This window comes from Paramacrobiotus metropolitanus, unplaced genomic scaffold, assembly GCF_019649055.1.
Source record: "Paramacrobiotus metropolitanus isolate TYO unplaced genomic scaffold, Prichtersi_v1.0 Parri_scaffold0000042, whole genome shotgun sequence".
Taxonomy (NCBI): domain Eukaryota; kingdom Metazoa; phylum Tardigrada; class Eutardigrada; order Parachela; family Macrobiotidae; genus Paramacrobiotus; species Paramacrobiotus metropolitanus.
In genome coordinates this window covers 723,773-745,946 of record NW_026570262.1, presented here as the reverse complement: position 1 = coordinate 745,946, position 22,174 = coordinate 723,773, and the positions used below count along the sequence as shown (strand labels likewise).

General features: G+C 41.0%; 3 protein-coding genes across 4 annotated transcripts; all 3 read left to right on the top strand.

The window, feature by feature from the left end:
• The first annotated feature begins 3,419 nt into the window (after window positions 1-3,419).
• On the top strand, window positions 3,420-13,040 carry LOC129590786 (uncharacterized). Its single transcript, XM_055486160.1, has 25 exons — window positions 3,420-3,804; window positions 3,884-4,047; window positions 5,683-5,818; window positions 6,025-6,416; window positions 6,492-6,731; window positions 6,853-7,018; window positions 7,101-7,306; window positions 7,468-7,625; window positions 7,690-7,842; window positions 8,188-8,321; window positions 8,537-8,565; window positions 8,630-8,770; window positions 8,875-8,983; window positions 9,062-9,120; window positions 9,183-9,258; window positions 9,585-9,798; window positions 9,874-9,910; window positions 10,006-10,115; window positions 10,289-10,628; window positions 10,751-10,929; window positions 11,024-11,078; window positions 11,174-11,309; window positions 11,436-11,967; window positions 12,109-12,214; window positions 12,344-13,040. The coding sequence occupies exons 1-25, from the start codon at window positions 3,725-3,727 to the stop codon at window positions 12,736-12,738; spliced, it is 4,347 nt and encodes a 1,448-aa protein (XP_055342135.1). The 5' UTR covers window positions 3,420-3,724; the 3' UTR covers window positions 12,739-13,040.
• Window positions 13,041-13,376: 336 nt separating this feature from the next.
• On the top strand, window positions 13,377-14,933 carry LOC129590770 (putative lysozyme-like protein). The gene is made up of 3 exons (XM_055486143.1): window positions 13,377-13,801; window positions 13,984-14,047; window positions 14,319-14,933. Exons 1-3 carry the CDS (start codon window positions 13,691-13,693, stop codon window positions 14,717-14,719), a joined length of 576 nt encoding a protein of 191 aa, XP_055342118.1. The 5' UTR covers window positions 13,377-13,690; the 3' UTR covers window positions 14,720-14,933.
• A 515-nt stretch (window positions 14,934-15,448) lies between these two features.
• Window positions 15,449-18,919, top strand: LOC129590769 (protein rtoA-like). Of its 2 annotated transcripts, none has more exons than XM_055486141.1 (4): window positions 15,449-15,825; window positions 16,012-17,751; window positions 18,101-18,134; window positions 18,436-18,919. In XM_055486141.1, the coding sequence occupies exons 1-2, from the start codon at window positions 15,703-15,705 to the stop codon at window positions 16,708-16,710; spliced, it is 822 nt and encodes a 273-aa protein (XP_055342116.1). In that variant the 5' UTR covers window positions 15,449-15,702; the 3' UTR covers window positions 16,711-17,751; window positions 18,101-18,134; window positions 18,436-18,919. The 2 variants fall into 2 exon arrangements, with proteins under 2 accessions (XP_055342116.1, XP_055342117.1); XM_055486142.1 differs by having other exon boundaries at window positions 18,101-18,149.
• The last annotated feature ends 3,255 nt before the right edge of the window (window positions 18,920-22,174 follow it).

Here is a 22,174-nt window from a genome sequence, read left to right as displayed (position 1 = left end):
CTTGTTGTTGCCGCGCAGGTTCATACAAAAAATTAGCCAGAAGCTTTTTTAACGGATAGATTTTGATGATCGTCTTATTGTTGGCTATCCATAGTATTCCATACAGTGTACGGCTGCAACGCAACGATTTAAATCAGCGAAAACATCCAGCATTTCCAGTTTTCATCAACACTCTGACATTGTTATAAACGGAAATTTATGCAGCAAATGATGATGGCTAATATAGATGTCCTGATGTCCACATCATAAATTTACGCAAATGCGTTTCGTCTCATTTCATATTTCAACGTAGATTCTGCACGAAATAAATATACCTATCTACGCGACGAGCAAATAATTCGTAGTAAGATCACATTCTAATAAAAACTCCCAAGTCCCAAGAATGGCAACTTCGCGCTTTACGTGTGTATTAACCCTTGCCCATGGCCCTTATGGTCAGTTTTGAAGAGTACTGGTATGGATTCTATCTGTCTGCAAGACGAAGGTATGTCCTTACAGGTGCACAAGGTATCCCTTGTCAGAATTCAGAGAGTGGGCATAGAGGATGAGAGGGAGACAGACAGAGTAACAAGACTGTCTGCACCGTTGGACTGCAGAATAATAGTTCAAGCGAAATAACAATCGTAAATCGTACATAAAATTATTCGTAAAAGCGCATGTTTATAGGTAAAGGACTGACCACAAGAAGAAGCAATCCTCTCCATATTCTAAATCCTTCATGAATTTATTATTCTCAAATATCTGTAGAATATAAAATACTATGTACGTATAGTTTTACCCGGGAAGTAGAAACGATCAAACATCTTAACGCGAAAAACATACACAGATAAACATTTTCCGACTTACATAAATTAATACCGGGTCAATTTTGTCTAAGATCTCTAGTGCGACGTTAAAGTAAAAATAGAAACTTCAGATTTGTTCAAACCGGAAAAACAAAACATACATTTGACACAACTGGCAACAGGAATACGTACACCAACAGTGGTACTGCATTGTACTGACATTGTATTAAGGAATTATCAGGGTCTCCCGGTTGCGATCATAATTTTGCTACCCTTCCCTTTTCAGCTACGTATGTGGTGGGCTCTTGTCTTTTGATAGTATTAATATCGATTCTGCAGGTACAGTAGATGCAATAATCAAAATCCTTATTTTGAACCTACAATACATGCACTGTAGCGACGGACCGGTTTCGGCATTCTATGTAGGTCACTCGCTCCCATAACGGCGCATCCCGTGGAACCGGCCACTAACGCGCCATTTGCTAACCGGCGTTCACTGCGACAAGTGCCTAAAGTGGAATATTCGCAGCAGCTTTAGGAACACAACTTTCAGTAGAAGTACTACATTCTGTGCCCAGTTGTTGCAGTCTTAAAATTGTAACGTTAAATTTTCATCCTGCATTATCATAATTTTAGTAGCTAGTGTATAGAATTACAGATACTCGTATTACGCTAAAAAATTAATGTTAATATTTTTACATGGGGCCATATTGGATTCCGGGTATAAGTCTTCTGGTTTTCACTGATGCTGACACACACGAAAGACCTATAAATGCTGTATATATACCATGCACCATACCTAACAATAAGTACAATAAAAGGTCTAAAAAAAGATTATAAATTATTAATAAGTGTTTTCGATATTCCTTATGCATGCATCCATAAGCTGAGTCCAAAACAAGTGTCCTGTTATGCCATATAAATAGGCTCTATATAGAAGCCAACGTTCTGAATACTCGGATACAATAGCTGGTCCGGTATGCGTATAGGTAGGAAGTTGTGTTTTGTAGAGCCGTCAAGATGTTTGGGTAAAGAGATGTTGGGGATGTTGAGGCATGTTAGGCGAAGTGATCCCAGTGATTCCGTTGAACTGCGGCACAAGAAATTTGATGCTGTCGATGTACGCTCGCATTTCTATTGCTTGGGAATGTTCGCTTTTTAGTCATTTCTACAGTTCATTCAGAATATTAAGAACATATTTTAATTTCTTATCCTGTCCGTGGACTGCGCATGCCATCTTTCCCAACTGTCAATCTACAAAATCTATCGGTACCACACATTCCGCGAATGTTACTAATATTTATGGAGATAGCTTTGCAAAAATCGTTATTTAAATTCGATGCCTTGGAGTTTGCAGTTTCCTCCAAATTCCAGTCATTTCCCGAAGGTTTTCCTCAGTTCTTTCACTAGCGGGCTTTCTTGTTCATATCCAGGTCACCGCCATCTAGTGCGCGAAAAATCGCTCAATTTATTGTCCAAATGTCTGCGAGCCCCAGAGTGGGCTCATAAACGTTAAACGCCGACTGGCTATGTGCCGCATGATCGCTCAATTTCCTTTTTTTTTGTCATTATCCAGCGGCTACCTCCATGTATGCATTCAGTGATGATTCGTGAAGTTTCTCTCTGCTTAAACCATAATGTTCTTCTGCAAAAGAACATTATGGTTTAACATGCAAAAGAACATTCGTTAATCGATAACGTATTACATATAAATATAACAGTACGGTCCCGAGTAAAACACATGTTCGAATTTTGGCCTTTAACTGACGTTTAGCCACCGTATTTTTTACAAACTGTTTTACTCGGGGGTACTCGTAACTAGTGTTAGCTTATCAAAGATTCGCGTTCAGTTATCACGTTTTGTGGCGCACTAACAACAAAACCAACCGATCAAAAACTATACTTATAAGTCAAAATTTCACCAATATTGCAACACGACTACGGCAAAGATCAAATGACTGAACACTGGATAATAGCCATCAAAAGGCATACTCCCCGCGGGATGCAGAGATTGTACATGTTGTTCTAGGCTCTAGCGAACTCTATTCAGAGAAGCAAAATACGAAGCAATAAACTAATGTATGCAAAATCTACGAACATGATTCTTACAAAATTTTACAGAATATAGCACATTAGATAACCGGCCAATAACCAAATTAAATCAGTTTATGAACACATATAAAAGTGCAGAAGGCGGAAGCAGGAAATAATGGTACCTTTGATGAGAAACACTTTTATGTTTAGGTCTTTAGGATATCTGAGAATGCCAACTATTGAATAACAAATTTAGCAAGTGTAGCACTGATTAATGATTTCACTGGTACAAACTATACAGCAAAATGCAGCAATACACAAATGTCTATGGCAATAAGGATGAGCGGCAGTTTTCAATTCACGACAATATTGCCTTATTGTACTTAATAACTCTTGGTTAGATAATTGTTGCCAATGATCACGTGATCATGCCGACTGCACAGCATCCAAAAGCTAAATTAAAATCATTGGCAATGTAGACTGTCCTACAATCGGCATAGTAAGAGCAACCGCTGGCAATGGGATGCCAACAAACGTTATAAAACCGATTTCTAAGCATTTTTTGGACCGCTAAGCTTCGTTTTACCATGGTACTGGACGAATACAACACCGAGGTGGAGCACGTATAGCTTTCTTGCAATAAAAATCTCCCCGCTGTACTATAAGCGTTAAGTTTATAAATTGTTCCGAGTCTCGACATGCATCCGAACACTTTTGAGCAGTGATCGCCTTTTTTCCGAATTATTAACTGGGCAAATAAATAAATACCGCACGTGGTCGCGGTGTTATTGTAGCGAATTGTGTCCATGTCTGACGACGCGGTTGTGCCAACTGACCAAGTGCTTTAAGTCAGCGAGCTAGTCGCACAGTTATTTTTGCCCTGTTTATTTGCTTTGGCCTTACCGATGTCTGGAAGAACTCCGGCCGCGTGCGCTTTATCTATCCTTGTTCCTGTTCTGATCTGTTTTAACAAGAGTACCGGAAGGTATCTTAACAAATGTCGCTAATTCGCTAATACAATGAGACTATATTCACTGATCATGATTTTATGTTTGTAACCGTAGCGCCGGTGTCAGTGGTCAAAATGCCAGCGCGGAAACCGGCAACGATACGGTATTTGTCGATTTCGGATTCATTATTGGACCACAATCATTTCACACATGGTTTCGGGATGCAACCCTTCGAGAGGAAAGCATGAAATCTGAAGAACAGCTTTCGCTGTTGTCCGGTAAGATGCAAAGTATTCAGTGGACAAATATGCTTTAGCTGTTATGAGTACGTACTGGTTCGCCTTTTGGTGTACGTTAATTGGTTGCGAGGGATAAATCTCGCTAATTCCAAACTCGTTTAAAAAAACATGAAATCTTATTTTAATAGATTATCGTTTTACCAAGCTAATTTTCTTGATGGATTCATATGAATCCATCATTCCCTCTCACGCGCGTCTGATGTGGATTACCGCCTATTAACACATAGGATCGTAGAAGACAGGAAAACAGCTGAACAGCCTCGTGTTTTGCCGCTTAAACGCGCATTTTACGCAGATTATTTACCACAGGGATGATCAGCTGCATCCAAAATTCAGTGATGTCCGCAACCAAAATTTGGAAATTTTTTGATATTGTAAATTTTTCGGCTTGCAATCGAATGATCAAAATTCTGTACGCTTTCCGTAACCGCAGTGTTTCCCATGCGAGCCGGCAGACTCACCGGCGAGCCTGCATAGTATTTACATGTAGTGCATTTAAGTAATAACGGGCTTTTATTTCCAAATTAAAGCCAACAGTATCGCCGGAATCTCGTTCGGGAACGGCGCATAAAGTCAGTTAAACCTGCAGATTTCAACAGATACCAGGTGCATCTCTCTAGACATTAGTATAATGGCAAATGGCCATCTTTAAAAACTTCTAATTTTAAAACAGTTATTTAAAAACTTATAATTTTTAAAATGAACTGCAATTGCTTTGAGTCTAACCAAATGGCCGAACGAAAGGGGTGGAAACTCAAAAGCTTTTGGAGTTGCGCCCACTTATAATCACGTAAAAAATACAGTACTTAATTTCTATGTTATTTTCAAAGTATTTCATTTGCCTTTGCTATATATGTTTAAGGCAACTGTCTATGCAGTACGTAGAGAAAGCAACTGCATCTGCAACTATGAGTACTTAGTTAGTACTGAAAATTTTATTGGCTGTTTTGGGCGGCAATGCGTATCGAAAAATTGTTTGGTTTTCTTTTGTTATTTTCTGTACTTGCCATGAGAGGAGGATGTGCTCATCAGACGAGCCCCTGTTATCCATGCACAACGGAAGGTATATTTATCGTAAATTAATGTGTTTTATTCTTTAGCAAAATTTGCAAAACTTCTGCATACGATGAAATTTACCAAAATAAATGGCACCAAGAAAGGTGTTACACTGAGTGGTCATTGAGAGCATAGAACTTGCAAGTCGTTTTTATTAACAATAAATATTATCTGTAGCTCCAACTGGTCGCTGCAATGATCCTTACAATGAATGATAATTGTTGAATTTTTATTGTTCCAGCATCCCGACAGTAAAATTGAAATCGATGTAAATTGTAATAATGTAGTTTATCTGCAATTTGTATACGCTAAGATTAACGTGAGTTGCAGTTAGATGCCTGTTAATTATTCCAGCATCGGTTGACATAATAATAACGAGACGAGTACATTGCTGGCAATTATTTTGTTACTGGTGATATAGTGATAGCGGTTTTAGTTTTCAGTTTTGTGGCTGAAAACTAGAAGATGCCGTAATTTTATTTTCTTTTAAATCCAGAAACAGGCGGTTATTCTTCAACTTCAAATGCTTTTGTTCTTTTAACTGAGGCCTGATTCCAGATCATAACCAGATAGTCCGAGAAGGATCTCCGGCACATTTTGACTGGCTGACGTACAATTCTCTAGCGGATGAACCACGGAACGTAGCAGCATTCTCGCGGAAGCTGGAGTATATTTCGGCAGCTGTTGCTCAAAGGTAAATAATCATGGTTCTGGCACGTCGAATACCGTTTCCGGTACAGCGCCGTAAATGCGGTTGGGCCTTGCATAATAGATGTCATAATTGCCGCTTGGTTGATTGACATATTGTACTAATGCGTCATTCTCTGACAGAAGCGAGGGTGCATATATTATAGACCTTGACGAAAACGAGTATATACTATATGCTTCACTTACTCGTAGAAATGGTCATTCTGGTGCTGCCCCGGAAACCCTGAACGACTATAGCGAAGCCCTGCCGAAAGACATTAAAGCCAGTTGCCCCTTCCCGATTAGCACATTACCGTGCAACGCAGCGCATTTTCGATCGTTTAGCGGAGAATGCAACAACGTGCAGCATCCTTACTGGGGCCGACAATTTACGCCATTCAGCCGGACAAAAGATGGTGAATATTTCGATGGTGTATCAGGCCCAAAAACGCAAGATAGTCTCGGGCACCGTCTACCCTCACCGGTCCGCGTCAGTGAAGTGTTCAGGAAAACAGCAATCGGCGACCACAAATATGTCAATCAACTGCTACCAGTCTGGGCCATGCTGCTGGAGGATGATTTGGCGCAAAGCGTATCTTACGCCGGTGAGTCTGCGGCAGTGTCATGATCACAGGGATTACGTAAAGTTGTAAATTACCGCCTACTTGCATTTTCGGCAGCTGGCAACGGCAGTATGGCGGTCTCTTGTTGTGGGGATTTACAAACAATACATCCGGAATGCTTTCCGATTGTTGACAATGACCGGTCTAGCTGTACGCATTATATGCGCTCATTATCGGCACCGGCGATCGGTTGCCAACTGCAAGCACGACAGCAGATGAACCTGGCCAGCCACTTCCTGGATGGATCCAGTATTTATGGAACTTCTGATCAACGAGATCCGCTTGGAATTAAGAATGGTACGGTGACACCAGGAATCACATTTGCATGAGCAATAACTTCTCGGTTTAAAACTTCGGTAGTGCATTCCGCACACTACTGCTTTTCTTAGGCTTCAAGTTCTTCGAATTATTTTTGCAGGATTACTGCCTATGCAGAAAGGCCCAAACGGAAAGGGTATACTTGTAAAACCTTTGGATAATAAAGAATGCGAGAAACCGGAGACATCGGAAGGACAGTGTCCTTCTCACAAGTCAGAAACCTCTCCCACGAGTGGCTACGCACCATTAGCAGCAATAAAAATATTGTAGGTGTTATTCCGTAGCATTTAATACGGGTATGAGTAGTTTTGAAGTTCGATACCGGATGAAAGTATGTATTTATTACAGACTCATGCGAGAACACAACCGGCTGGCGAATATTCTTTCGACGCTAAACCGTCACTGGAATGCCGAAAAGCTTTTTCAGACCGCACGAAAAATTTTGATAGCAGAAATCCAACACATTACTTTTAAGGAGTACTTGCCCATCCTGTTGGACCATCGCGCTCTTAGAGACCACAATCTGACATTACAGAACATCAACTATTACAATGGTATGTATTGCTTTAGCTTTGCTACCTTTCCTTAGAAACTGAATTGTCTGTGCTGGCTCATATTTGCGTATGCCCATGCTACGCCCTTAATAACTTACCGGAAAGTTTTCGACAGTACGATAGTATTAATATTGCTTTGTAATTCGATATTATGTGCGCAGGTTACAGGATGGAGACAGATCCTAGTGCCAGCAATGGGTTTGCGACAGTTGGGTCAAAATTATGGTTGACAATGTTGGATGACAAAATTTTGCGCGTTCACTGGAACAACACAAAGTCCAGACGATTAATTTCTAAAGATGTGTTGCAACAGTCTGAGGTGGTTAAAATAAATTAATTTTGGATATTTTATATTTATATCGCAGAATTTTATGCAATTTTAGTTTTTGGAAAACGACGAAATGGATAGCTATATAAGAGGAATGGTGAGGCAACCAATCCGGAAGCATGGCGGAATTTCAGGAGAGGTTCTAGATGACTGGCTGCAAAGTCCAGAGCAGTCATTTGGCATGAACTTATTATCGTTAGTTATTCAGGTAGACTGACTGCGTCTGCAAGTAAAGTCAATTTTACTGGACGTTCGTGTTATTTTTAGTGACAGCCTTTATTTTTTCTTATAGTTAGTCATAAGAATTTGTGGGTCATACACATATATATCATACAATACTTGTATCTACATAATATACAACTATAAAACTATATTATGTTCCACATTAGCGGTTATGTGTTGTATACGTACGTAGAACGGTAGAAGTATACATTTTTGTCAGAGTAGTCTAAGTCAGTAACAGCAAATTATGCTGTAAATGCCTAAAGTGTTTACCACTTTTGCAAAAATAAGCAGCTTATTTTTAAAACTCTGACTGATGTATTCCCTGCAGAGAGAACGAGATCACGGTATTTCCGGCTACACGAATTGGAGAAAGCAGTGTGATTTACCAAACATTCTGAACTATGAAGACTTGGACGGCGTTATGACCGCTGAAGATATTGCGCAATTCAAGAAAATATTCAAGTACTGCAATGGCTTTTTGCCATAAAAGCGTGCTTTTGAGTTTTTTAGTTTTAACTTATAATATCTGTGAATATCGGATTCTAACAATAAGCATGAACATACTGTATAGAACTGGTATCTGAAAATACAATACGTACATCATGCACTTACATAATTACACGTTAAGCAAAAACCCCCCCAATTTGGGTTAAAATCAAGATCTCTTCTTCTTTTAGGTCCGTACATGACATCGATTTAATTGCTGGTAATTGACAAAATTCTTCCGGAGTGATTCAGCAACGAATTATTGATTTCAACCAAAATTTTAGCCGCCTTTGCGGAAGTGCCATCCAAGGGCTCATTAGTGGGACCTGTACTAGCTTGCGTTATTGGTCAACAGTTTAACAGCCTCAGGCATGGAGACCGATTTTGGTACGAAATGGATATTCCGCCATCAAAATTCACTTTAAGTAAGTCGATTTTCATAAATTACAAAAAAGCGGTACAAATATTTTACGCGAATTATAGCGCTCACCTGTTGCTTCACTGTAATTAGATGAATATTATTCTTCAGACCAACTAAACGAACTGAAGAAATCTTCGCTCTCAAGACTGATTTGCGATAACGCCGACAACCTCACCAATATTCAGCCGGAAGCCATGCTGCTGCCCGATGAAGCATTGTATGTAATACATAATTAGTGACATAATCGAAACCCATGCTTGTCCAAAACGTGCCCTTGAAAAGAAGTATTTTTAAGGAATGCCGTCATTGACTGCCGAAATATTCCTGCGATGGATTTAAGCAAATGGAGAGAACGTAAGAACCTGCCCTGAACACCAAAGTTCGGAAAATGATATCTGAATTTTTTTCTGGCGTAGAAACGGCTCTGTTCCATATCGATTTGTTGAGCCCTTCGAATGAAACTGATCCGATTTTAATTCGAAACCGTCGGCAGTAAGTGTGCGAGTGGCCTTCATGGTCAGCTTAGGGTACTATTTAAGCTGGCAAAGCATAAAGTGAAAAGAATACGTTTGGCATGCTTAACCACAAGAAAAGCTAATCCAGATACCGCTTTCTACATATAGAGAATATGCTGCAGAGAACAATAAAATAAAAGGGTGACGCTTGGCAGTAAATTTTTGAAGTACGTACCGGTACTGTACAGTTGATCGCTCTACGTTTTCGTGCATGAAAATCGGCAGCAGGAACTGATGTTGTAATATATAAGCTCATCTGTATCGCAAAACTCCATTTTTACATCTAAACACTGTTTCCTATAGGTTTGGGTTTGGAGGAGGCGGATTTGGAGGAGGTGGATTTGGAAACTTCCGCCAAAGTCGCCAGCTTCAGCCAGTTAATCAGTTTCAAAATTTCCAGCCGAGTGATAATGGCTGCGATGAAAAGCGGCAAGGATGTGATGCCACCTCCAAATTCCGATCAATTTCCGGTCATTGCAACAATCTAAACCATCCCGAATTCGGCGAAACAGATCGAGTAAAAAAGCTGACTGAATATCAGCCAACTACATTCGTCATCATTAATGTGATGCTGCAATCTTTTTTTCTGTAGATATTTTCTCGTTTTCTTGCTCCACAATATGATGATGGTAAGTCAAGTTTTTGGAATAATAAAGTTTCTCTCCAAGCAGCAGCATTTTCGGAACGTTGTTCGAATTTCTGCATAACACTAGTTTTTGTCTAGGAGTGGGACAACAAAGGGACGCAAGTGCTGCGGGAGGATCGCTTCCTCCGGTCAGGGCTGTCCGCACAAATATCCTGACAGATGTTGACCGGCCGCATCCAAAGTATACGGTACGCTTGACCTTTTGTACGATCTCAGGAATTAATGGTAAGCTCTCGTACTCTGCATATTTTATAGCACTGTTTTGCTTCTGTCAGACATTACAAATTTTGATTTTCTAATGCAAATTTGGACATCCTATGATGACACAAATGATAGACAGTTCAAATCATATTTGCTTTAGGTTTTGCTGATGCAATTTGGGCAATTTATCGACCATGATTTTACTAACACACCGATGGCTACAAGCAACACTGGGGGGTTTCTCTCCTGCCGGGAATGTGATTCACAGTTTACTGTTAGTCAAGAATGCCGTCCGATCCGAGTGCCACAGGGCGATCCAGTGATGGCGTCGTTTGACCAGCGCGGTCGCCCATTGTGCCTGAGTTTCACCCGCTCCCAGTCCAGACAGGGCTCCGATGGTCGACGGCAACAGGTTAATCAGTTGTCCTCGTATCTGGATGGAGGGATGGTTTATGGTACTTCGCGCTGCTTTACAAGGAGACTCCGATCACTAAACAATGGTATTTTATTCGTTCCACGGCAGTTTGTGTGTTAATCAATATTCTCTACAAAAAACGGCTTTTGTCCCACATTAAAAACTGAAAGGTTTAAAAATAACATAAGCCAGAAAACTCGTTTCCAGGACTGCTGATAACTACAAGGCATCCACAAGGCGGAAAAGATTTGTTGCAGCAGAGTACAAATCAGAACGATGTCGAATCCCAGGAATGCCGCAGTGTCAATCGGGCCAATCGATGTTTTCTGGCTGGAGACGCACGATCAAACGAGCAACCCGGGCTCAGTGCAATGCATACCGTTTGGGTAACAGTTCCATAGTTATTAATATCGTTTGCGACTGCATTAGGTCTATCCCGTACAGTATTAAAATTAATTACGATTTACCTGTATGTCTCAGGTGCGTGAACATAACCGAATTGCCAACGAACTCAGGGGACTGAATCCCCATTGGGGTAATTACAAATCAACCACTCTGCATTGCATGCGCTGTCTAATTTAGAATGTGTTCGTTGGTTTAAAATTTCAACTTTTGTTTTTGCTTCTGTAGATGACCAGCGCGTATTTGATGAAACACGACGAATTTTAGTCGCAGTGTTGCAGCATATCACTTACAACGAATGGATACCTCGCGTCGTTGGACAGCCAGTTGCCAATATCTTTGGACTTGCACTCAAAAAAAGCGGGTGATTAATTAATGCTTAAAAGTGATGATCTACAAATCTTTACAAGCCTACAGTTTATTTTGAACATAAGCAATGCTTTTTTGAATCTTCGGAACATCACATCTTTTACGCAATGCTGTACGACAGGTATTACAATGAATACGACGACACATGCGATGCAACTATCAGCAACGAATTTGCAACAGCCGCTTTCCGCTTCGGACACAGTTTGGTCCCCGCTCGGCTGGGACGATATGACAACACTTTCCAAAGCAACCTCTTCAAACCGCTCAACTTGTTTGAGCATTTCTCTCGAGTCGATTCTCTGTACGAAAGTCTCGGTGTCGATCAGATTTTGATTGGATTAACGATCGAACCGACGCAGAATGCTGACTTTTCCTTCTCCGATGCACTGGCCAATCACCTATTCCAAGACCCTAACCGTCCGTTAGGAACAGATCTCGTCGCAATTAACATCCAACGCGGCAGGGACCACGGCTTGGCTGGATACAACGCGTATAGAGAACGATGCAATATGACAAAGGCGAAATCGTTCGATGACCTTTTGGGGGATATCCCGAAGTTTTTGGTCGACCGGCTTGCTCAACTTTACCGCCATGTGGATGATATTGATTTGTTTACCGGAGGTACTGTGGAGCTGCCAGTAACAGGAGGGCTGGTAAGTACCGGAATTTTGGTTGCCAACTTTATGGCATTTTAAAATATGTTTGCGTGAATATATATTTATAGTGTGGTAAGCGCCAAGTAACTGAAACCTGTAAGCCGTTTCCGCAATGTAAGTCATTTTATGCTAATTTAGGTTGGTCCAACTTTTGCCTGCATTATCGGAGAACAATTTCTCCGGCTACGGAAGTGCGATAGGTTTTGGTACGAAAATTCAGACACGACTGTGCGCTTCACACCAGGTAATTAAAACCATAAATGATATTCTTTCTCTAATGGCGGAAAGATAGTATAGTTCAATATTAACTGTGTTAATATGTTGCTGAATGGCTTTGCGATCGGTCGTATCTATATGTGATGCAATTTTGCAGCACAACTAGCGGCAATAAAAAAGGTCACCATGGCCAAACTTGTTTGCCAAAATTCGGACACTTACAATCAGATTCAACGATCCGTATTCGATCTCCCGGATACGTTTTCCAATACGCATGTCAGCTGTAATGATATCACATCACTGGACCTCTCCCCATTCCAGGAGGTCTCCGCCTGTTCTGTAAGTGGTAAGAGAGTGGAGATCGGCGAGTCAAAGAGAGCGACGCCGTGCGTAGAATGTTCGTGCACAGTAAACGGGCCGGATTGCCGATCACTCAGCGTCAATTGTCAAGACCTGAAAAAAGAATTCACCACAGACCAAATTTTGGCGGACAACGTTTGTAAAGTTCAGTGCTCCAAAGAACTAGCGGATGACGACGACAGCGCAAAATAATTGCTTGATAGGGCACAAACCTTTTCGCGGTTTTTGGGATTTTTTGTCGTTTTGTTGCCGCACAAGCGGGATTAGGGTTACGAGATGCCAGTAGTGGTGATTTATATTTTTTGCGGTTTTTGCCTTCTGGATTATACTTTAGGAATTTTTTATGATGTGGCAGAGATACTCAATTTGTTACACCAAAGCGATAGTTATAATAATAAAAGTATTTTACTCTGGGTCGTGAGTTTTGTTCATTTGAGCCAAACTGAACAGGCGGTTAGCTGCTGCTCCAGATTATGGACCCAATCACGTAATAGTCACACTGGTTCTGCAATTACCGAATGCCGAGTACCATGCCAAGCTATTTTCCTGATCCACAAGTAGATTTTTCTGCATCATGAATCTGCTATGCCCTGTGCCGGCATTGTTATAAATAATACAAAGTATATTGCCGATGTTTTGCACTTCTCAATCAGTTACCATCTACCGGTATCTACTAACTTACTTAACTGCATGCATACAGGTTTATTATACGGGAGCAAAATTAAGTAAAGGTACAGGGCACCTCTAGCGCTTTGTGTTGATTAAAAATACAGCCAACAAATACGCTGATTATGCAGTCACACTTTCATTGCAAAAAAAATCCGGTTTCAAAACGGAGCAAACCTGTGATTTCTAACAGTGCGAAGTTATTAAGCGCACGCCTGCCTGCACAAAGCGGACTTTACAGTAGCCATTCTGTCAGTGCAGCTGGAAAATCTACTCCCCCACTGCATATGTACATGACAATAACGCGGTTGTAGCCTGCGAGATAAGGGTCTGAAGAAGATTTTTCTTGCATCTGAGCTTCCCGTTGAGCGCCTTATTTCCATTGGTTACAGGGTGATCTGGAAATCTTCACCACTGATAAATTCCGAAGTTCCCGCTGTTTTTGTAGTGATTCTTGCCTTCTATCAAAATAAACAAAATGCGTTTCTCAGTATTTTCGATTCTGGCTCTTTTGGGATCGCTATCCTTCGCTGCGTCAGCTGATTATCATTACCGAGCCAAGCGGCAAAACGACGGTTTAACCAGCATGGTGAGTTCCTAAATACGAGTGCTGCTTTTCTAAGAGATTCTATCATCGATTTCATTTCGCGAAACTTTTTGACTGAGAAGAGTAGCAATTTTCATGCGGCAGAAAGCATGGATACATCAAAGCACTGCATCCAAGATCCCATGTCGATCCTAAGTCCTAACTATGTATGTATTTATTGTTAGTTAATAAATGCTGTCAAGGCTTTCATACTCGGTGGCGGAGTGGAAACCATTAAAGGAAATTCAGGTAAAAAAATCGTAAGATCCTTTCAACATACAAATATCAGTATGTTGTATTAAATTATTTTCATTTCGTAAAAGTTGAAGCATGGTCAACAAAATCTTAACTTGTATGGTATTGATTATTTCCGTCGTATTAAGTATTCTATCGTATTAAAACAATATCAATTGTACATGTGTGCGCATATCAGTAGCCAGTAGCACCAGAACTACCTGTACAACTTGTAATTAACGTTCGATAGCGAATACGGTGATATCTATACTTTTGCGTATTGCAGATAAAATGGGAGCGCTGCAATCCTTTGTGTCGAACTATGCCGTTCGGAGTGTTTTGGGTGAGGGCATTGTTGGCCAAGTTTTAGGGCGGGCTATTGGTGTAAACAAGCAACCAACGTCCAGTGGATCTGGAGGCGGCGGAATATTAAGCAAACTGATGGGAATGAATAAAGGCTCTAACACTGACAGCAGCAGCAGTGGCTCGGAGCACGGATCCGACTCTAACTCGGGTTCCGGATCAAGCTCCGGATCTGGGAAGGGAATGCTAGGAAAACTTGTTGGAGCGGTCATGAACAGAGGTTCTTCAGGAAGCGGTTCTTCGAATTCTGGGGGCGAAGGGAGCCAGTCGTCAAGCAGCAACTCCGGCATGCTAGCGTCGCTGGCTGCAAAATTTCTTGGATAATTTAATTGTTTAAAGCATTGTTTTATGAAAACATCGATTTAATATGGTATCATGCCAGTGTCAGAAGCGAACGATTTTACAGTATTGCAGAGATTACCGTTGACAAGTTGCTCGATGTTGATAAGCATTGGCTTTTGCGAAACGCTGTAAGTTAGCACGTAAATCGTCTCCAGTTTTTAAATTCGAGTAAATACGATTAAATTACGAGAGTCTGCGATGTTGTGAAATAATTATGATCGAGAACGTTATCGGCGGTTAACGGGTGACCTTTCTTAGAAAAGCAACCATGGTAGCTCCATATCATGTTGTACGAATTGTATCCACAAATTTCATCCGGCGTTTTGGCAGCTGGCCACTACCAAAAAACATAAATAACTACATAATTTGCATAAGACTCATACAGTTATTTTCGTTCATGAACTATTCGGCACGATCCTGTTAAGGCAACGTAACGGCAATAATTGTCGGCCAGTCTTTAGATGCCTTTGTGGATAGTGTTGTACGATTTTTAATACAGTTTCGTAGTTGTCTGATTTCATAAAATAATTGTATGTACCGTAGAATAAATTTAAGCGCTACTATTAGACCCCATGTAAATCATGAGTAAGTAGTGTCAACCGTAAAGTTTGGTGCAAAGGTTGCTGGAGATATCCAAAAGGCGATCTGTATCACAACAATTCCTGTAACTAGCCATGACGAGATCATAATATGTATCGCCTTAATGTTTAATCGTAAATAATCCGTGCAAAAGCTGGGTTATTTGAATTTGCGCTACCTGTGAAATTTCACTCTGTACGATAGTGATTCACCAGCTGCAGTAGAACACTATAGTTGATTTCAATGCGCTGTTTCTTACTTCTTATATAATTCCACAATTTTTTAAAGTCAACACAGTCGAAATTCTTCCATCCTGTGATTTAAAAGAAACGAGATAAAGTTACTACTAGCGCGTCTGGTGGAATCACATAAGTGTGCGGCGTAAAATGAAAACCAATTTCGTGGTAATTTTCGGAGCGGCTCTGTTTCTGGTGCTGTCAACAATATTGCCTGTGCTGACAGCCAGTGTTCCTCAAAATGGACGTGAACGTCGGGAAATATCAAGCATAGTACGGACCTAAACGTTATGTGCTGATTATATTTAACTGACTTCAAGTAATGCAGAAAACACATTGTAATACTGATCATTTTACGTATAAACATTGATTTCACAGCCGTAATAAGGAAGGTCATCGCCATTATTATTTTCCTTGTGAATGGAAATGCAACTGTAATTGAGAAAACTATGCTTGCAGCTGTCGGATTTGGCCAGCCAGTTTTTTAGTCGCGGTGGACAACGAGGAGTGGACGAACTGAGCAGCAGTAATGATCAATCTGGAGTATTACAGCGATATCTTGGCTCGGCGATAGCGGGAATGGTTTTCGGCAATGGAAACGACTTGGTCAGTCAGATTTTAGGTTCATGGGGCGGCAGTTCATCTTCTTCCTCTTCCTCGGGAGGCTACCGACCAAGCGCTAGCGGTGGCTCCCGTTCCTCAGGTTCAGCTAGTAGCGGCGGCTACTCAAATTCCAACTCCCGTACTGGCGTCTCCGTTGTGGATTCCCATCCAGATCGGCCGCGACGTCCCAGTTCAAGTGGTTCAACTGGATCCGGGTCCGGAACCGATGACACTAATACCGGAAGACGAAGGCCCAGCGGAACGGGGAATCGTGGTTCGGATTTCGATCCGCTGCCTGGAAGTAACTCCAAGACTGGTGTTTCAGTTATTAATTCTCGGCCTGGAGATCGTCGACCTTCCAGCTCTAGTTCGGGTGCAAGTTCCTCGGCCGGCAGCCGCAACCCAGATGTTGCCGATTATGATGTGGATGCTGGTAGCGACGGATCGCGCCAAGATGGAAATGCCGGTCGATCCCGAAATACTGACACCGAACGAACCGGAAGCGGCCGAGGTTATGGACGGTATAGCGGAAACAGACGTGATGATTCGAATTAGGGCAGTTTTAAGTTTGATTTATGGTTTGGTACTGATGGACGAATGCGTAGTATTTCGAATACGAATTTTGAGCAAATTTACGCACTAACTATAATCTTCTGTGTACTATTAATGCTGATGTTACATGATACATGTTTCCTTTTGCAGTTAAAGGTCAGAAAAGTATAGTTGCCTGCACATGAGCACAGCTGCTATATATGGACGGAATTTAATTTATATGTGGTCGAACTGAAATTAATTTTTTTGTGGCGTGATTGCAATTAGTATCGCAAAAACCGACCTTTTACGAAGGAGAACAGAGTTTGAGAGCAGTTTTTACGGAGCTTTAAGTCTTTGCCAGTTTAATTAATAATGTTACGGTTAACCTGAGCAAACGAAAAGAGTAATTTTGTGCAGGTATCGTATAAAAAATTAATAGAAAACCGGTTACAGTTAAAGAAATTTCGATTTATTTGCACGTGTATAGCATAAGAGCTTCAAAATTTGCGATAATATCGGTAAGTTGATAGCAGACGCCACAGCCGATTTCACCAGCAGATAATCGGGGAAGGAGGTAATCTCGATTCCGTTAATACTTATTAAGCAGTAGGCGCCGCAAAGTTTTGAGGAAATCTCGAAATCAGCACCGGTGCTCGAAATGCTGCACTCTGCCAAAGAAGGCAAAATTCAAATGGAGCAGTACTCTGTAGCACAGGGGTGCGATATTCACGGAAAATTATTCCTTCAGAGCATACTTCCTTCGACCCAGCGCTTGACGCATTTGCAAAATTTAGCCTGCGAGCACGGCTGCTATAATTAATTGTAAGCAACCACATCAGCTTCAACATGAAGGGTTACATCAGAACCGGACTGTACAGCATCGTAGTGTTATCAGTATTACTCTCGCAAAGTGGATGCAATGCGCGAAATCCTTATCTTCCTTCCGGTTTATATGGGTCACTCCAAGAAAACGGACTTCCTGGCAAAGAGTGCCCTTCGTGCGATGTGCATAAGCGGCTTCCACGGCAAACATCAGGTGGCTCCGGAAGTATGTTCAGTTCGGTAAGGATGGCTGGTCGCGTACATTTCCGATATGTGAACCGTGTAGAAGAGAAACAAGTGCCTGTAAAATGTACAACAAAAGCTAACAGAAAGAAAAAAATATGAAGATGTTGTTTTTTGACGATGCCATGCGCCATGCAGAGAAATATGGTGAATTCAATGAAATAATAATTTTTTGAAACTGCATGCTTATGTATGGGGTTATTTATACGAACAACACTCTACCTTTCTAAATTTTCTCCTTTTTTAAAAGACCCATCGGCTTGGTATCTACTACTATCCGTTAATACTCGTACTTAAACAATGTCCATATTCATGCTAAACCTACAGTAACCTGTGATGCTTGCAGATAGGAGAGCTTGCCGGGGAATTCATTCGACGAGGTAACTAAAATCAGTGTAAGCGATGAAATCGGTAACTACCGGTATCTGATTTGTCTATGGCTCTATGCAACTGCAGGAGCGTTTATAGTAACATTAAATTACAACTTTTATATCGATTCGCATTAATTAGTATTCAGACTGCTTCACAAAAAAATGGACAAAACGTAAAAATTAAGGTTTTTAAAAAAATGAGTTTAGGCTACTGCCGCTGGCCCAGTCCGCATATCAACCGCAGTGTTTTATGTACAGCGTAAGCATTTGTATAAATAAAATGGTCAATTATTATGTTTATAATGGACAGGGGGACTGCAGGCCGTGCTCGCAATGGCCGAAAGCAACAATAAAATGGAGACTCTAACCCGCATCCTTGGAGCGCACATCACGAACAACCTGAGCCAAAGCATGATAACGAAACTGATCAATCGCTTCAGCGGTAACAAAGGTTCGTCAGGAGGATCCGGAGGGTACGCTCCAGCGCCGGCGTCCAGCGGTGGCAACGGAGGCTTCGGTGGAAAAACAAGCAGTTCCAGTGGAACCGGTTATGTGCCCACTCCAGGGAAGACACCGGGAGCAGCAAACCCAGATGATACCGAATACTAGAACTGTCACGAACGAAGCCTTCTGTGCAAATGCAGTTAATTACTGAGTGCAGAGAGTGCACTAATGCGTAGCGCACTATTGTTCTGATAGAATAAGTTATACAGAGCATTAATCTGATTTGTTGTATGTACGACACGCTTTTGTTTTTTGTGAGTACACTGCAATGATAAAGAGAATCACGATTGTGTAACATAAAATGGTATTCACCATAACCGATCCCAATTATTACGGGACAAATACAGGACTTGCACTCTACTGTCCCAGGATCACGATTCGCGTTTGCCGACACTGTTTGACAGGAAGTGTCGATCCACTACGGTTCATCATAAAACGATTTAATGATTAAGAGTGCCATCTACAACACCCTTCTCCAAACTCCTAAAATTTTCCCGATCACAACAGCAAGAAACGAACAACCACAACAAGGACATCAGAAAAACTGTCACAACAAACATTTTCGCAAATCCACTATATTAAATATTAAATTAAAATAGCTCACAACCACGACGTTGCATGAATTTGTAGCCTTATCCATTCGAACTACAGCTGCGCCCACGCACTGTTGCTTGTTCTTAGTTGTGGCTAGTTGACGGTTCCGGTGGATACTATGGATATTAACTACAGAGTACAGACCTACGTGGTCTTCGGCAGACTCAATCCCACCAATGCAGCCGCTTCAGCTGTTGTTCTTTCACCTCTTCCACCATACTGGTTAGTGAGCACCTAAACCGAATTCTTGTTACTTATATTTAGCATCATAACAATGCGATCCGAAAAATGCAACGAATGAGTTTCTATGTATACTTTTTTACGCCTGGATTTCAAACTTGGGAAAGCTACCGGAAGTTGCGTTCGAAAAATAAGTAAAGCAATTAATAACCGCAACTGTAACCTGCATAAACGGAGATAAACTCAATTAATATTATAACTATTACTATTATACTCGTATAATTATTATAGACGATTAGACATTTCTTTTGTCATAGATTTATGACGAACTGCGTAAACAACACTTCAATACTATACGAAGGATCTTGGAATCGTATAATACTCCGTTTCAGTTTTCAAGATAACGATTTTTTTCGTCACGGTTTTCCTGATTGCTGAACCCAAGAGAATAACGAAGCCTACTAAATTAGGGGTAACTGAATCACCGTGTAGGAAGTCTGCCTAAGAAGATAATCATAAACCAAGATAAACCACGAAAGAAATAGATGGGAGAAAGATTATCACGGTTAGTCCGTTCGCATTTTAACACAATTCACCTTATTTTAGCTACTTGTACGTACATTATGTGATCTGGAGCTCCTCAGCATGGAGAGGTAGGTATCAGCGACGAACATCGCACTTTCATTAGCGCGACAATACTTCTCATCCGTAACTTTGTGCCTCTTAAACTGCGTGCTAACGTATTTGATTAAATCCTGGCGTAAAGTATTCTGAAAGCAATTACATTTAGTTGCATAATAACCACTGACTTCACCTGTTAGCCTAACAAGCACAATGAAGGCATAAAGTAAAACAGTAAAGGTAAGCATACTTCTACAGTATATTATGTAAAACGAAAACAGAAATCCCACAACACAAACCTGGAGCTTCAACATCCGTATCTCGTGCAGTATCCCACGATATGCTGCAAGCGCAGGCTTCATGGTTGCACGCAAGGCCGCAAGCTGGTTACTTACGGTAAATACTAGCAAAACTGCCTCAAAACAATTAAAGGAGTATCAACTATCAAAACAACAGAGCTGCAAAACGTGCGCGCGTAAATTGATTTCGCTGACAACAACTAGATATCTGACACTTACAAAATATACTTCAAAGTTCAAACTCAAAAACTCTTGTCTTTAATGCTCGAGAAGGATGAAAAATCAAAAATTTTGGTCGCTGTAGCTTCGACGAAATTGTAGACGCCGTCGTTTGGGCGGCAGGGCAGGTCTGAGCAAGAAGGAAATTAATTTTTGGACTCATTCAATCACCATTCACCAGATTCACCACTACGAAATACAGGAAGTGCTACAGATACAGGATGCTAGACTCGAAAGGCACTTTAAATGCCTTCTGTACGATACAGAGCCGGAAGTTCTGTAATTTTTCGATCACACCCCCGTACCTCTGATTGGACGGCTGAGTTAAAGTGTTATGTATCTACAGTTGACACCATAAATGTGGTTACACTAGACAATCGGTCCGAGGACCGATATTTTAACGGCAAGACCAACAGCAGACCAAAATAAGTCGGTCATGTCCATTGCGCGTAGACTCGTATGCTAAACTCAGGCACTTGGAACTTGCACATTTTTCAACAAAAACCATCAAGCGATATCTCAAAAGAATGAGAAAAAAATTCTAAGAATTTTGATACCAAACAAGTTGGTTTTTATCACATCTAAGAGAAAATCGAGGCTCCTAAAGTTTCCCGTAGAAATAGCATAGGATTTGAATCCACGGTTTGGTTTGTTTTCACGCATATGCTTTGTCTACGGGAAACTTCAGGAACCTCGATTTTCTCTTAGATGAAACAAAAACGAATTTGTATGGTATCAAAATTCTTAGAATTTTTTTCTCATTCTTTTGAGATATCGTTTGATGGTTTTCGTTGGGAAGTGTGCAAGGTGCAAGTGTAAACATCAGCAGGCCGATGGCCAGCACGGAAATGGCAGTCTGAGTACAGATAAGTATCTGGTTGCGCGCGGTTTAAGTGTAACCACATTTATGGTGTCCATTGTAAAAGGAACTCTCCTGGCTCCGTTACGATACAGAACTCGCATTTCTTGCTAGGTCAAAGTTATTTTTGATGTGGAGGCACAGTCCGCTGTACGTCTAATCATAAGTCCTATTTTTAAGTTTCAAGTTTTGAGGGTGTAATTAACGGGAGTTTAATTGTTTCTATCGAATCAACATTCCAGGTCTGCTTTGTTCACTGATTTTAGCTGCCTCCGACTGTGCATGTTTGAATTTGTATCGTGGCAACAAGCAACTTCGCCATAGCCGTCAGCGCGAGGAATACCTCAGCGTACTTTACATGCAATGGCCTTTCGCTTTTTCCCCAGTCGTTTGATTTCTTAACGTAACAAAACTTCAGATCGCCAGAAAAACAGAAAGGAAACCGCCACAAAATTGTTGTGAAAAATGAATAAATCGTTGACCAATTCAACTACGGTAACTGGGGGCTTTTAGAAACCGTGGTCTCGTTGCTCTGTAACGCTCTATAAGATTCAGCGCTGTACCATTGGTAGATTCACTTTTACAGAACTCCCGGCTCTGTATCTTACAGAACACATTTAAAGTCCGTTTCGAGTAGTACTACTCTAGATCTGTACGTATGTACCTGATTTACGATTAGTATAAAATTTAATGTAAATTTGTAATGACTATTGTTTATTTAATTTTAATAGAATTACTAACTAATTAAGTTAGTTAAAGATACACTGATTTTG

Bases quoted from the DNA above. Each gene is read 5' to 3' on its own strand.
- LOC129590769 (XM_055486141.1), top strand. From the start codon at position 15,703: ATGAAAACCAATTTCGTGGTAATTTTCGGAGCGGCTCTGTTTCTGGTG. The intron at 15,826-16,011 runs GTACGGACCTAA...CTATGCTTGCAG, and splicing joins GTCGGGAAATATCAAGCATA to CTGTCGGATTTGGCCAGCCA.
- LOC129590770 (XM_055486143.1), top strand. From the start codon at position 13,691: ATGCGTTTCTCAGTATTTTCGATTCTGGCTCTTTTGGGATCGCTATCC. The intron at 13,802-13,983 runs GTGAGTTCCTAA...ATTTATTGTTAG, and splicing joins ACGACGGTTTAACCAGCATG to TTAATAAATGCTGTCAAGGC. The intron at 14,048-14,318 runs GTAAAAAAATCG...TGCGTATTGCAG, and splicing joins AACCATTAAAGGAAATTCAG to ATAAAATGGGAGCGCTGCAA.
- LOC129590786 (XM_055486160.1), top strand. From the start codon at position 3,725: ATGTCTGGAAGAACTCCGGCCGCGTGCGCTTTATCTATCCTTGTTCCT. The intron at 8,984-9,061 runs GTATGTAATACA...AGTATTTTTAAG, and splicing joins CTGCTGCCCGATGAAGCATT to GAATGCCGTCATTGACTGCC. The intron at 10,930-11,023 runs GTAACAGTTCCA...TGTATGTCTCAG, and splicing joins GTGCAATGCATACCGTTTGG to GTGCGTGAACATAACCGAAT.